General features: G+C 40.2%; 1 protein-coding gene across 1 annotated transcript; it reads left to right on the forward strand.

Annotated features, from left to right (window-relative positions):
• Nucleotides 1-4,261: 4,261 nt before the first annotated feature.
• LOC307014530 (uncharacterized protein) lies at nt 4,262-7,546 on the forward strand. The gene is made up of 3 exons (XM_079642511.1): nt 4,262-5,132; nt 5,529-6,181; nt 6,268-7,546. Exons 1-3 carry the CDS (start codon nt 4,610-4,612, stop codon nt 7,033-7,035), a joined length of 1,944 nt encoding a protein of 647 aa, XP_079498637.1. The 5' UTR covers nt 4,262-4,609; the 3' UTR covers nt 7,036-7,546.
• The last annotated feature ends 9,036 nt before the right edge of the window (nt 7,547-16,582 follow it).

Raw genomic sequence — 16,582 nt, forward strand, 5'->3', positions numbered from 1 at the left:
AAGAAATTCATAACAAAAAACAAATATGGATTTGGTTAGCACAGACTCATCATAAGCAGAGATGGCAAAGTACTCACATCCTTTACTCAAGTAGAAGTACAGATACTCGTGTTTAAAAATACTCTGGTAAAATTAGAAGTACTGACTAAACTTCTTTACTCAAGTCAAAGTAAAGAGGCTTTGAAATGTACTTCAGTAAAAAGTACCCATAACTAGCAGCTGTTTTAAAGAGTACCTGACCTCCCTTTATATTAATAGAACAATAATGTCATTGTTAGCTAATGAATGTTTCCATGGTGACCAACGGTAACATGACAACGTTTCCATTGGTCCCTCTTCTTTAGAGAAGACCAGGAAATGATGGATACACGGATCGTGTTCAAATCAATAGGCACGCAATGACTCTAAATAATAATGATCACGCCACCAAACACACATTCAAACTAAAGGAACCAGCCTGTTTGGAAAATGTGAGAAGTAGAAAGTTCAGGTATTTGTGTTCAACATGTAAGAAGTAGAAAGTACAGGTATTTGTGTTCAACATGTAAGAAGTAGAAAGTACAGGTATTTGAGTTCAACATGTGAGAAGTAGAAAGTACAGGTATTTGAGTTCAACATGTAAGAAGTAGAAAGTACAGGTATTTGTGTTCAACATGTAAGAAGTAGAAAGTACAGGTATTTGTGTTCAACATGTAAGAAGTAGAAAGTACAGGTATTTGAGTTCAACATGTAAGAAGTAGAAAGTACAGGTATTTGTGTTCAACATGTAAGAAGTAGAAAGTACAGGTATTTGAGTTCAACATGTGAGAAGTAGAAAGTACATGTATTTGGGTTCAACATGTAAGAAGTAGAAAGTACAGGTATTTGTGTTCAACATGTAAGAAGTAGAAAGTACAGGTATTTGTGTTCAACATGTAAGAAGTAGAAAGTACAGGTATTTGTGTTCAACATGTAAGAAGTAGAAAGTACAGGTATTTGTGTTCAACATGTAAGAAGTAGAAAGTACAGGTATTTGAGTTCAACATGTAAGAAGTAGAAAGTACAGGTATTTGTGTTCAACATGTAAGAAGTAGAAAGTACAGGTATTTGAGTTCAACATGTGAGAAGTAGAAAGTACAGGTATTTGGGTTCAACATGTAAGAAGTAGAAAGTACAGGTATTTGTGTTCAACATGTAAGAAGTAGAAAGTACAGGTATTTGTGTTCAACATGTAAGAAGTAGAAAGTACAGGTATTTGTGTTCAACATGTAAGAAGTAGAAAGTACAGGTATTTGTGTTCAACATGTAAGAAGTAGAAAGTACAGGTATTTGAGTTCAACATGTGAGAAGTAGAAAGTACAGGTATTTGTGTTCAACATGTGAGAAGTAGAAAGTACAGGTATTTGTGTTCAACATGTAAGAAGTAGAAAGTACAGGTATTTGTGTTCAACATGTAAGAAGTAGAAAGTACAGGTATTTGAGTTCAACATGTGAGAAGTAGAAAGTACAGGTATTTGAGTTCAACATGTAAGAAGTAGAAAGTAAACAAGTAAAGTACTGATACCAGTTAAATGTACTTAAGTACAGTAACAAAGTATTTGTACTCCACTACTTCCCCCCTCTGATTATAATAATACTATTCAGATCATATTTCCTGGTTTCTACGAGGCTTAATGTAGAGTTAGACATTAACGTACCAGCAGACACTAAATGAGCTGTGCAGGTTCACAGGGTTTGTTTTCAGTTTTGAAAGCCCCTCATGATGTTGATTTGATTATCTAACAGGCTTTCACAGCATATAGGATCTATAACAATGCGTATCCTTCCACTTCCTTTGTTTTAATGACTGCCTAAGAGCAGCAATCACTGCCATCGTAATGTTATAGACTCTGTAAAGTATTAATGAGTACATCACTGCACTGTGGCCTGGAAATGGGATGTTTAGCTTGCCTAGGGCTGTTTCCTACTTTATACACACATGGTACTGAATAATGAAGCGGAACAGATGCGGACAAAGACACAAACATATAAATAAGCAATCATCTCGCTCACTAGCAGTGTATTAAGGTGTGTGGCGCTGGCGCAGAGAAAAACAGGTTTAAAAGTGTATTAAACCGTGTTTGGTTGCACTAACCCAGGGGGGTCAAACTCAAATACACAGTGGGCCAAAATTTAAAAATGGGTACTAGTCGAGGGCCGGACTGGTTCAATGTTTATTGCAGAACTTATTGAAATGAACTTATTGCACATATTAAACCTGGAACTAACAAAGCTTAAATGATTGCCTATAAAAACAACATTAAACATTAAATAATCAGTTCATTCATTTCTTATGGCTCTATCTGCAGCTTTTCCAGAGTCATTTCTTATGAGTACATTTTCCCACAGGCCAACAACAGCTTCAACAAAACTATTTCCCTCAAAGAGAAACCAAACATGCCCTGTTGTCGTGAGAGAGAAAGTGCAGAAGGAAACATCCATTAAACTCAGGTTGCTGCTCTGTGATGCTAGTTCAGATACTTGGCATCTCATCTTGGGGGCAAGGTCATCAATGTTTGGGCTCAGGCTCTGAGCGGAGGAGACCCTCAGGATGGAGTGAAGGTGTGCGTGCAATATACCGGCGGGCCAGATCTAACAGGAATTATAAATGATCCTGTGGGCCGAAATTAAATCCACCACGGGCCTGATTTGGCCCCCGGGCCTTGAGTTTGACACATGTGCTCTAAAATGTGTTTTTGGCAAATATATTGATCACTTCTTGAAGCAGATGTCTCCGTTAAAAGCTCTCAGGATGTTTACAGCAGTAACATTAGTTAATTAATGCTTTTATTGTCAAGGCTGAAGCTATATGAGGCATTGACAGATCAGTGATGAAACACACCAGCTTACTCACTTCTTTTCAGTCCCATCCAGAAATGAATGCAGCATGTATTAGGTCTGCAGGCAGGGAACATGCACAACATGAATTTAAAGAGTGAAATATAACCTCGTGACACCGCGGAATTGAAAACCACATCACATTAACTCACAGGATTAATTCCCCCTCTGAGGAAACTTCTGCACTGAACTCACGTTTTCTTTCTCCTCAATTCAACCTCTTTAATCTTTTATCTGCTTCCAATCCATCCTCTATCTGTTCTGCCCTTTTGTTCACACCTTTTTTTACTTTCTTTCCTCCTGGTTGCCTCACAGCTCTTGCAGCAGAGTAAGTCAACTGATTTTCTGAGGCAGTGGAGGAATTTAATTACAGCAAAGCATTCATTCTCCAGACGTGTTGCACATGCCAAACCTCAGAGACGTACATCAATCCCTGAGTATGTTATTCCTATTATTCACTCTGTAGTGGGTTGACTAGCAGAAAATACATTGGTATATTTACAAAACATACTGTGCTTGGGTACTATCTGTCAAACGCATTTCCATTTTATGTTATACCACATTTTAAAAGGAACATCTTGTACTATTTACTCCACTAAATGTATTCAACATTCACAGTCAATATCTCTACATATAAAAAACGGTTTTATTATAATGTATTACAATGCTTGGGTGAATACTTGATTCTGATTGGTCAATTTGGACATTCCAGAATGTTGTTAACACTCGATAACAGACCGTTGCTAAGTAGAACTGACTGTTACTATGGAGAGTCCGCAGAAAGAAGTCTGGTCTATTTACCGTCAGCTGTGAAGTTTGATATCCAGATAAAAAACTTTAACTACTTTTTCAATATTAATTTTATATTTTTGGAGACTTCAAGTACGTTTTTCTGTAATTCTACTTCATTTACATTTGAATTTGTAGGGCTTTTATTTGAAATAAAGTATTTTCAGAACTGTGTATTTCTCCTTCAAGCAACAATTAGTAAGAGTTACGTTTTATTTGAGATTGTTCTGTATCTTTTTAATGGTTTTAAATGTATTTTTGTGTAATTTTACAAAGTGTTTCTGTTACACTGTGTCTTTATGCATTTAATATTCTTTGTAAATCACTTTAAATTCCCTTGAAATGTTGAAACGTGCTGCATAAATACTTCTGCACCTCTCTACATGAGCGCGCGCGTGTGTGTGTGTGTGTGTGCGTGCGTGCGTGCGTCTGTTACTGCGTAAGGTGCATGAATGTCCGTATGTGTACATGTGTGTTTGCAAAATAGTTCATGTGTGTGTGTGTGTGTGTGTGTGTGTGTGTGTGTGTGTGTGTGTGTGTGTGTGTGTGTGTGTGTGTGTGTGTGTGTGTGTGTGTGTGTGCGTGTGCGTTAGGGTGACCACCCGTTCCGCGTAGCGCGTGCACGCACAGCGTTTGAACCCCAATTCATGCGTCCCGCAAATTGAGACCATGTCACGCATAATCAATGCTTGCTCAAAAAAGAATTGCTCGCTCTAGCTTCTTGAGCTCTTGGCAGCCAAACTAGCATTACTTGAGACTAGTTCAGCACGCTACAGTTGCCACACCCACCCCCCAGTATAACTGCTGACTAGGTTGTCAAATTTTGCGTCGTCGTCATGACAGCAAACGGCCGCACGCGCGGCGACAGACGCTGTGCAAAAGACTTCCGGCGGAAATGAAGTGCATTTGTGTAGGGTTATGCCGCGCTACCCGTGGTTTTGTCGCGTGAACTTGTCTATAGAAAATGGCGTCTGAAGCACCAGTAAGTAAAAAGAGAAGGTGTGGTGGGTACAGGAAAGAGTGGGAGAGGGAATATGTGTGGCTGAAGGCTGTTGAGGGGGATAGTGAGAGGGTTTTCTGTGACATTTGCAAAACGTCCTTCTCAATCGGACATGGAGGCGAATACGATGTCAAACGACACAGACTGACTGACACACACAAGAAAAATTTCCAACAAAAAGAGACATCGAAATCTATGGATGCTTTCCTCCGACCCAAAAACGACTGTCTAGCTGACAAAGTCACTGCTGCAGAGGTGACGAGTGTGTATCACACTGTCCAACACGCTACATCATATCGAGCAGGAGATTGTGGCATAAAGCTAGCCCCAACGATTTATCCGGACTCGGACATTGCCAAGAGGATGGCCTGTGGTCGGACGAAGGCAGAAGCTATTGTCACTGATGTGCTTGCCCCTGCCTCTGTCGAAGATTGTTTCAAAGTCCTCAAAAGACCACTACATGAGCAACGAGAGGCAACAACTAAAGGTACATTTAAAGTTATGTTCATGGATGTAATATTGTGTTAGCTATTTATCTGACGTTAGCTAACTGATGTCTAATCATATTGATATTCTTCTACTATGTTAAAAGTCAACGTTTCCTTCACTTCAATGAAATTAAATAGCATCAGTAGCCAACGCAAACATAAAGGCTAAAGGCTCTTCCGTGCCTTTGTGAAACCAGGCTCTGTGTACCTTATATGATTTCACAAAAAAAAGCAACTATGATTTTTGAAAAGATGTAGGCCTAAATAATTGTATAGATTATATTTATATAAAATCAATAATGATCAAAACAGTAAAGTAGTGTCTTGTATTTTTGTAATAATCTGTTTTTAGAGAATCTCTCTCAAGTTCACCCCATCTGTGTGTGTCTCCACAGCCCACACGCCATTCTTCTCAGTGGCTTCAGATGCCTCCAATCATGGGACCACCAAGCTCTTCCCACTGTCAGTGCGTTACTGGACGCCAGACTTGGGAGTACAGACGAAGGTCATTGATTTCTATGATGACAGTGATGAAACATCTTACGCGATCCACAACCAGATAGTCACCAAGCTGGAGGAAAACGGACTGGGACTAGACATGATATCTGCGTATAGTGCTGACAATGCTAGTGTGAATTATGGGAGATACAACTCTGTCTTCCAGAAACTGAAAGAGAACAACAGTTCTATTTTGAAGGCAAACTGTGTGGCCCACATCGTTCACAACAGTGCAAAACACGCAGGAGATCGGCTAAATATCGACATAGAAAATGTTGTCAACAAGACCTTTAGCCACTTCTCCTCATCTGCCAAACGCGTTGAGGAACTTAAGTCAGTTCACACCTTTGTGGAGATAGAGTACCAGTCCCTGCTTAGACATGTGCCCACAAGATGGCTGAGCCTGTGGCCTGCAGTGAAGAGGCTTCATGACTGCTGGGCTCCTATCAAGGCCTATTTTCTCTCATTGGGAGAGGAACAGTGCCCAAAGTCACTATGGCGGCTGTTCAGGGATGACCAGGATGGTGAGGGCAACCCCCTTGAATTACAGGTAATTATTTTGAATTGCATTCAACAGGGATAAGAGAAATTATGATAATGCAAAGAGTGATCATTGACTCATCTTACTTCTTTTAGGTTTACCTGTCCTTCCTCAGCAATTCGCTGAAGATTTTCCACGACACTGTGCTGGTGCTGGAGCGAGAAGATGGGACTGTCTGTGAGCTCTACGATATGATGTTCACCCTAAAAACCAAGCTACAGCAACGACAGAGTGATGGTTTCTTTGGGGCCCAGACGGGTGTACTCTTCCAGGAGTTTCCAGACAGGCAGGCAGCTGTGCTCAGAGAGGATATGTGCAACTTCTACCAGTCCTCTCTCACTTACCTGGAGCAGCGCTATGACTTCTCAGACTCCAACTACCAGAAGAAAGTGGCTAGCCTGGCACTACAGAAGAGCCCATTCAACTTCACCCATCTCTGTGAAGCTGTAGAAGTCCTGCAGCTAAGCAAGCAATTGGACATGGATGCACTATATGATGAGTATTGTGTTGTTCTGCCACACCAACAGGCCATTGTGCAGTCAGAAGCTTCAGTCGTTGAGAAGTGGGCCACCTTACTCAAGCACACACACACACCAAACATGACAGCATTAGCTTCTTTCCTCTTGAGTGTACCAATCACCAATGCTTCAGTGGAGAGGGTCTTTTCACTGATGACAGGATGCTGGACAGACACAAGGAACAGATGTTCGGTAAACCTCATCAAGTCAGAAATCCAGGTGAAGAGCAACTTCACATTCAGTTGCAAGGACTTCTACTCTTATGTAGTGAAAGAGAAGGCTCTCCTCAATGCTGTACGCTCCAACAAGAAATACAAGTTCAAGAAGAAACCTGAAGAAAACTAGTTAATATCCCATTTCTCTAAGATGTAGTTTGATTGATTTTGAACATTGGTGGACTGTTTACAGGGTTGCAAATTTACCATTTTTAGGTTACAGTTGCCTTTTAGGTGAAAATGTCATTGTTCTGCATAGGATTTTATGTTGGCAACTTTTTGCATTGTTGTCACCTTGTGATGTTGATGGGTTCGCACTCCTGTGTCTATACTGAAAAAACATTTGGAACCTTCTCATGAATGTTGCTTGAAGTGAATAAATTGCTTAAGTTAAATAGCATTTGCCAATTCATTGTTCAAAATGTTATGAATCTTTATTTAGAAAGAAATACACATTGGTGGCCTATTGATGGACATACATCAGATATTACACATGTCTAGTGGAATAGGGCACTATTAATGTACTATGTAAGATGGTATGTGCTAGAAATAGGTAAACCACTTCCGCGCCGGGCAGTGTCCCACATTGTCCCTCAGAAACATACCCCTTGTCCCCCCTTGGGCTTCTTAGCAGGTGGTCACCCTAGTGTGCGTGCATGATGAGTGTGTATTTCTGCTCCCTGGTTTGCCTCCGCCTCTATGAATTGCTTCTAATGCCGTTTCCATTGCTCTCAGCCAGCGAGCATCACCCTCTATCCTTCGTCCTGACTCCTGCGTCATGACAACGTCAGACTTTCTGAATTGGTGACATCCAATTAGTCTCTCCATCCGAGGAGAAAACGCTCACCGCTCCAATCTAATAAGTGTCCCTTAATACCAAGGGAAGCCTTAAAGCCCAGATTACAGCCTAACCCTTTCTTTTTAAATCCACTGTAGCTCCCTTTCGCTGTTTTGCCTCTGAATCTCTTTCCACACACACCGTTACTCCACTAATATTTTCTCAAAGTGTGAAAGAGTCTTCCAGAAACGCTTCTCCTTGTCAGGTCAAATTTATTCCAAGCAATTACCTCTCTTCTCTTTGAGCACACATTGGCCCTTTTAGCGTTTCAAACCTCATGCGTGCGTATGAGTCAAATGTTCCTCAGCATTATGTCCAAACTGTTGCTGCTTTGCAGTCCCTCAGGGAGAGATCAGTTCAAATGCAAGTCATGTGGAATATCATTAATTTGTTAGAGGGTTACCCGTGAGCTTTTGAGGAAGACAAATGAAACAACCTTTACTCAAATAATGATATTTTAAGCCTGTATAAGAAATACATCCATTCTCACAACCATCTGTCTCCCTGCTTTATCATTGATTTAATCTTAAAATGCACTTTTTTATGTCTTTTATACATACAACTATATACAAATATGTGTGCCCCCCCCCGGGTGTGTCGGGGAACTTTTAAAAACGGGGGTACAACGAGCGGATACAGATTTGCTGCCGATATGACGTCAAATCGGCAGCGGACCCAGAGAAAGTTGCTATCAGAAACAATGCCTGACGTGTTGTGGACGTAATCTCGTCTTTGTTTACATTAGCAAGCCTCGCTAACACTCAGAGCTAACCTGTACTGGAGAGCACATGTTTTTAAAAACCCTTGTGATAAACCCGCAAGAGAAAAAGCATTTGAGCTCCATACTGTTTCAGAAATAATCCTTGATGTGGTTTAGAACAGGATGGCGTTTTATCAGTGCAGAATTTAACTTTATCTCCGGTAGAATTCTGATCGGGCATTAGCTCCGCCTCCCAAGATCGGTGTTTCTCTAACAGGGCTGGAATAGAGGGGTATGAGGGATTTCTAAAATTCATGATCTGTTTGTATTTTGAGCAAAACACATCATAGACATGTTTTTATATATTTTGATATATCTGAGACCTATAATATATGCCTTATGATAGGTGCACTTTAAACTAGAAGAAGTTTCATGAAAAGTAGTTTTTCTGTAAGCCGGCTCACAAACCAAATGGAAAACATAACCTCCTTTGGTCGAGGCAACAAAGGCAAGAGCAGAGTAATCCTCTTTCTGTCTTAGTTTCTCTCTCACTTCATCTTTCTTGTGTCTTCTCTCCTCAGTCAGACTCCCTTGTGCTCAATCTTATGTTTTCATAAGCTGTTTTGTGTGTGTGTATAGAATTAGATTTAAGGCCAAAAGATCTAGAGGAAAATCTGTTTCCTGCTTATTGTAGGCCGAAACCAGCAATGTAATCATTAAACATCAAAGTCAAGGTCAAGTCTGCACCAGTTTCTCTTTCTTTCTTGTATTCTGTGTGAGACTGTGTTCAATCTCCGACAATAACATTCTTTACAATCACCAAGAGAGAAACCAATCATCCGTTTTGTCAAACCTCACATCAGATTGTCCGACGCATTCAGAAAATCCATTACATCTTTTTGCAAAGAGTCATTTATGTGGATGGTTTTGATGCAACGGCACGTTTTTACCATGAAGAAATTCTGCCAACTAACATCAAAGCCAAGGTCGGGTGTGAACGAATGGTATTCATCTTTTACTGCGCAGCATGAATCTCAATGTTTATTCTCCTCGTTTATATTCTGAGGTTGCAATAATGGCTGCAGGTAAGATACATTTTCCACTTCTCCAATCCTTATATTTTGCACAATGTTTTCACTCCTGCCTCAAATGAAATATAGCATATTAATAATTACAAACCCTCTGACTTGATGCTGCGTATGAAGCTCGCCTCAGTCTTTGAGGTGAAGAAATAACAGGATTTCACGGCAGAGAGGTCATAGCTGTGACTCTTGCTTAAGGTACAAAGCATAAGAAGTAAGATTGCTTTTGAGTTTAAGTACTTTTTGGGGTTTTCCCTTTTCCTGTAGTATATGTTTGTGTGCATGTAAATGGTGTGCAAAGGCTAAAATCCCAAAGTTGGGGTTTCTCACAACATCACTTTGTAACACTTGTGCTTCCATTGGCTGGCGCTCCAACACATTGTACGTGATAGGCTAAGGGGCGGGACATCTCTGAGCGGTTGACCAATCACAACAGAGCCAGCCAGCTAACCAATCAGAGCAGACTGGGCTCTGGTTTCAGACAGAGGGTGAAAAGAGGTGCTGCAGCACAGGCAGTATGAGAACAATAAAGAGCTTTTTGAACATTAGAATAGAATATAATCGTTTAATGTCATTATAAATGTACTAATAAATGCTTCTCCCTTTCAAGGGTGCCATCAAAACAAAAAACATCACAACATAAGACAAGAAATACACACACCATACATACTTAGGAATAAGGAATAAAGTGCAGTAATTATTTCCAGGAGTATAAAAATAAAATCTATAATGCATTAAAGGAGACATGTCACTATATGTCCTCTTTAATAGATGAAACATTTGTGTCCTAAAATGACACAACAACAGCAGTTGCAGACTTTGTCACTGAGATAAATAACTGTATTAATGAGTTCTATATGATTTGTACCTGAAGGATACTACTGGACAACAATGCATCTGTGATCTAGCAGGAGTGGCTCAAGCGTTCCCTGAAAAAAGTTTGGAGGAATGCCTCATGACGACAAACGATGTAAGCCTATGAAATGAGATTCAGGTCAATCTGCGCTTCGAATGACTTTTGCCAGCGTCTGATTAGCTCAGCACTTCGGCTTCTTTAAGTCTTACATAACACTGAAACACAAAGGAACTGCACTGCAAAGAACCCAGGGAGAGCACCAGATGCAAAAACAAAGGAAAAGGAAAACTTGTGGATTTATTCCTGCAATGAAAATGAGCTATTTTGCAAGATATCGGTTAAAAAAGGCCACACATTATTGAAAGCAAAGCAATTCAATGTGCTCTCGACACTCTGACTTCCACAGACACCAGGGTTTTCTGTGAATGCTAAATCAACAAAACGGAAAGAAATTGGAATGTTCTGAAAGGAAATATAAAGTGCGTAAAAACCTTTTAATCAAATAGAAAAGGAATATGTTTACTAAAGGCAAATGCATACATAAAAGAAATGTGCTAGTTTGAGGCTCAAACTGAAGGGTTTGTGCACTTCAAAGCTTAAAGAAGCATGGCAGATAGGAAATGGCAATGCATAATATGTTTGCATGAATGAGTAAAATCATTAGTTGCATTTGAAGTGAATTTCTGTAAGCCATGCCGAGGAATTTCAATCATAAAGGGAGAAGGAGAGGCCTGTGATTGCTGACTGAACTGAAATGATAATGACTTGTGTAAAATACACAGCAGGGTTGTTAGGATTTTAACATTTTATATTAATGCAACAACATCAATAATCTCGTTATGAATAATATATTCATGCAGCACATCTGAAAGCAAGTTACAAAGTGCTTCTTTATCAGGAGATATGCGAAGGCAGATCAAGAAAACTATTGTGTAAAAACAGTAAAAAAAACAAAACATAATAGATGGAAAAATAGAAGGAAGCATCAAGGTGGTTATAAATATATTTAATCAGATCTGACAGATGAGACTAAATAAGAAACTTTATAAGTGGCAAATAGGTTGTAATAAGTATTTGAGCAAGTCTTTCTTTCCAACACAGTCTCACGGCATTTCGTGTTATACTCACGAAATCAATCTATTGATCACCAACACGATTTTGCCATTTATTTTGTGCCACATAGAACGATTTTTAAAGCAATGTAAATAATAACAAATTTGAAGGAAAAACAGATTTTACAAAAAATACAGATTTCAGTATTCTGAGGCTCTGAGCCATTTCTTTTTCTCACGGACGGCAAAAAAACTCAGACATTATACATTTTAAAATAAAAGGGTTAGGCTTAGGGTTAGGCTTAGGGTAAGATATTGAGTAAGAAAATGTTTTTATGAACCACACAGCTTCTGGTATTCCAAGACCCGACCGGACAAGAAGATGTGATGCAGGCACGAAACACACTACCAATAGAAATACATTGCTTTTAAAATCGTTCTGTGTGACACGAAAAAAATGAAAATCGTGTCGGTGAACACGAATCAATAGATTACATTAATTTCGTGACTATAACACGAAATGCTTTGAGACTGGGTTGTTCTTTCAGTGTTGCAGAGCTCTGACTAACAAAGCTTGATTAGTTTGGTTTGGGGGTAATTTCGAGGCTGCACATGGGTAGACTTCGCATCCTTCAAATCCCCACAATGCTTTGCGCACGGACCAATTTCAAAAACACTTGCGGAGAATGGCTGAACCGACGCAGCATACATTTAAATGTAAGTATGTAGTGGCGTAGAACATGTGTCGGTAAATATGTTACTTTGTTACATTTGTTTGTTATCACCAAAAATGTGTTCTGTGAAATTAAAGCAAGTTCACAATTAGATAGACATCGTGAGGTATTTATTTTCGGTACAGTTTATGTTGAAACCGTTAGAGAGAGTGGCACACTTGTTAGCCTGTTCCATTCTTCGTTGTTTTCCGAAGCCGTGGCTTGGAAGTATACTTGCTTCGTTTCTGAAGGAAGTGACTTGGAAGTATGCGACTACCAAGCCAGTATCCTCGCGATTGAGAAACGGCCCCAGTACTAAACGGCTTGTTGGAGCTCCTGCTCAGTCAGTGTGCTCTGATTGGTCGGGAAGTTGCGAGGCTCGTTGCGAGGCTCGCCGCTGCTGCGAGGAGCGGACAGGCTTCCGGGCCGGCGATACAGCGAGAACAAGCGAAACTCATCCTGAGCGCACACAAACACTCACAGCCGAAGTAAAAACCATAAGTGTGGCTTGATGTTGAGTAAGAAAAAGGTTTATAACGCTGTGAGAATGGGTCTGCGGAGAGCATTTCTCCGCCATCCCAACGTAGCAGCCCGAAAAACGTTTACCCATTTAAACAGTCGTGGTAGATACCTTGTTTGTTTTAAACATCATAAATACACAAACAACAATGAATACTTAGAGGTTGTCCCCGAATCTCCCGCTGGTCCAAACAAAGTAGGAACAGCATCGTTCTTCAGTGCCCTACGCTGTACATATCCGGCATGAATCGCTGAAAGGTTTGGGAAGCTTTGTTTCGTGAAATGCTTGCAGAGGGTGTGGCCTCTGGCTATTCACACGTCACAGTAGCCAGGAAGTAAACAATGGAAAATGAGAAATCTCCAACGAGGCGTTCTGGGGCAGCATAGAAAGGTATTTTCTGTGTTAGAGTTTTACTCGCTACAGGGTGTACTGTGAGGGTTTTTGACTCTGCAGACCGTTTACATGCATTAAAACCTTCATAACACAAAAGGGGACGGGTAATAACCGGAAAAGCATGATATGGGCCCTTTAACTAACAGAGAAATTCAATCAGATGGCAAAAAGTAATGGCACTTTGAGCTTCACATGCTGTATGAAAAGTGCTGTATAAATAAAGCTTTATTATTTTAATTATAAATGACAACAAACATATGTATAACATGACAGCTGGTGTTAGAGGAAGGCACTTTGAAATCATATGATCAGGCTGGAGAAAGAAAAAGGTTGGGAAGCGTGGACTATAAGTCTAGGAGTGTGCAGTACTGAGGTCAACACTGCTTTCATTATCCTGTCAGCATGTTAAAATGGGATTAGAGTGTTTTAGGTCGAGGGTGACCTGCTGTACATCGACTCTGTCAACACCCTTACTGTCCAACAACCATCTGATCTGATATTCAGCAGCAAGCCAGACAGTCTGAGCCTCTATTCATACAGGGCAGACATGTTAGGATATGTGTGGTTCATGCATAACACTATTATTAGACCATGTGCTAATGTAGACACTCTTATATTTTAAAGCTCAGCCCATAAAAGCTTGAACGGTGGCTGAAAAAAATATGTAGTTGCTGTCTTGACTGTGTTTTCATGGTAGTAAAAGTAGCCAAACAATCAATAAAACCTCTTGAATCCGCAAGGTAACATCTCCACTGTTTTCTCCACATGCAGACAGTTGTTAAGAAAGTACAATATTTCTCCTTTCATTCTTGAGTAGGGGTGTCAAGATAAAGCGGTATTAACGATAAGCCTGGCCGTGATATTTAAACAATGATATTTTTATATTGTGTTGTAAATATTACACGTAATATTGTGTTAATACTGTAGTCAAGCATCTCTTAAAAACGTTGGTATCTTCCACCTTTTATTGTAAGTGTAGTATGTAGTGTTGGATTCACACTAGTCTGGTCTTGATACGGTCTCGCCCTGCCTTGATCTTGGTCTTGACTTCTTAAAGTCTTGGTCTTGTCTTGGTCCTGATCTCTTAAAGTATTGGTATGGTCTTGGTCTTGATCTCTTAAAGTCTTGTTCTTGTCTTGGTCTTGACTTCTTAAAGTCTTGGTCTTGTCTTGGTCTTGATCTCTTAAAGTCTTGTTCTTGTCTTGGTCTTGACTTCTTAATGTCTTGGTCTTGCCTTGGTCTCGACCTCTTAAAGTCTTGGTCTTGTCTTGGTCTTGACCCCTTAATGTATTGGTCTCGCCTTGGTCTCGACCTCTTAAAGTCTTGGTCTTGTCTTGGTCTTGACCTCTTAAAGTCTTGGTCTCAACCTCTTAAAGTCTTGGTCTTGTCTTGGTCTTGACCTCTTAAAGTCTTGGTATTGTCTTGGTCTTGACCTCTTAAAGTATTGGTCTTGTCTTGGTCTTGACTTCTTAAAGTCTTGGTCTTGTCTTGGTCTTGACCCCTTAATGTCTTGGTCTTGCCTTGGTCTCGACCTCTTAAAGTCTTGGTCTTGTCTTGGTCTTGACCCCTTAATGTATTGGTCTTGCCTTGGTCTTGACCTCTTAAAGTCTTGGTCTTGTCTTGGTCTTGACCTCTTAAAGTTTTGGTCTTGTCTTGGTCTTGACCTCTTAAAGTCTTGGTCTTGTCTTGGTCTTGATCTCTTAAAGTCTTGGTCTTGTCTTGGTCTTGACCTCTTAAAGTCTTGGTATTGTCTTGGTCTTGACCTCTTAAAGTATTGGTCTTGTCTTGGTCTTGACTTCTTAAAGTCTTGGTCTTGTCTTGGTCTTGACCCCTTAATGTCTTGGTCTTGCCTTGGTCTCGACCTCTTAAAGTCTTGGTCTTGTCTTGGTCTTGACCCCTTAATGTATTGGTCTTGCCTTGGTCTCGATCTCTTAAAGTCTTGGTCTTGTCTTGGTCTTGACCTCTTAAAGTCTTGGTCTTGTCTTGGTCTTGACCTCTTAAAGTCTTGGTCTTGTCTTGGTCTTGATCTCTTAAAGTCTTGGTCTCAACCTCTTAAAGTCTTGGTCTTGTCTTGGTCTTGACCCCTTAATGTATTGGTCTTGCCTTGGTCTCGACCTCTTAAAGTCTTGGTCTTGTCTTGGTCTTGACTTCTTAAAGTCTTGGTCTTGTCTTGGTCTTGACCCCTTAATGTCTTGGTCTTGCCTTGGTCTCGACCTCTTAAAGTCTTGGTCTTGTCTTGGTCTTGACCCCTTAATGTATTGGTCTTGCCTTGGTCTCGATCTCTTAAAGTCTTGGTCTTGTCTTGGTCTTGACCTCTTAAAGTCTTGGTCTTGTCTTGGTCTTGACCTCTTAAAGTCTTGGTCTTGTCTTGGTCTTGATCTCTTAAAGTCTTGGTCTCAACCTCTTAAAGTCTTGGTCTTGTCTTGGTCTTGACCCCTTAATGTATTGGTCTTGCCTTGGTCTCGACCTCTTAAAGTCTTGGTCTTGTCTTGGTCTTGATCTCTTAAAGTCTTGGTCTTGTCTTGGTCTTGATCTCTTAAAGTCTTGGTCTTGTCTTGGTCTTGATCTCTTAAAGTCTTGGTCTTGTCTTGGTCTTGATCTCTTAAAGCCTTGGTCTTGTCTTGATCTCGATCTCATAAAGTCTTGGTCTTGTCTTGGTCTTGATCTCTTAAAGTCTTGGGTTGCGGTTGAATAGTCCAAAAATCAGCTCCTATCGTCTATCATCTATTCCTTGACCTCTGTGTGAAACGTCACGGGGTTAAGGAATAGTGGATAGGAGAATTCAAAAGGATTTAGGAGAAGAGACTGCGGTGCTTTGGGAATCCGACTTATGATGCGCCTGCGTCTGCTGCTGTGGGGAAACTACAATTTTCTATGCAGCCATCACAACATGGATGTATAATAAGAACGAGGAACTACTGTAAACTCATCTAGAGACTCTGCACCGTGCTCTGATGCTGAGGCTTTATGCTTTCTGAACGTGGACAACAGAGAAACATATTCTTCATGACCAAGGTTGGAATTGAAATAAAAAACTAGAGTGAAACTTATGCTCGTCACCCTCTCCCTCCGGTCCACATTAATTCGTTGTAAATGTTTCATACAAACATAACATTCCGGGTTCAACTCACAACCCTTGGGTCCTTTATAATATACCTTTCTGAGAATTTCCACAATGTCCTCTGTCAAATAAATGTGAAAAAGCTTCAAAATACAGCCTATATTCTAACCTTGGTAGCAGTTGCGGGGAATTGCCCGATAAATATTTTAATGTAAGTGAGTGTTGATGTGTCTGAGGACTTTTCATTTAGATACTTAATTCTATCTTTAAGAGAAAAGTTTGTGTTTTTACGGTTTTGAACTTAAACATATAAATTAGTCTTGGTGTTCAGCGTCCAAAGTGACAGAGACTGTGGTTCAGTCCTGTCTAGACCCTTTTTGATTTAAAAAAAGGTGCATTCATACACCAAGAATAGTCACTCATGGTCTCTTTGAGCTTTTTGCAGAGTGGGCAGCAAACCTC

The sequence above is a fragment of the Notothenia rossii genome, assembly GCF_949606895.1.
Source record: "Notothenia rossii genome assembly, chromosome: 8".
Taxonomy (NCBI): domain Eukaryota; kingdom Metazoa; phylum Chordata; class Actinopteri; order Perciformes; family Nototheniidae; genus Notothenia; species Notothenia rossii.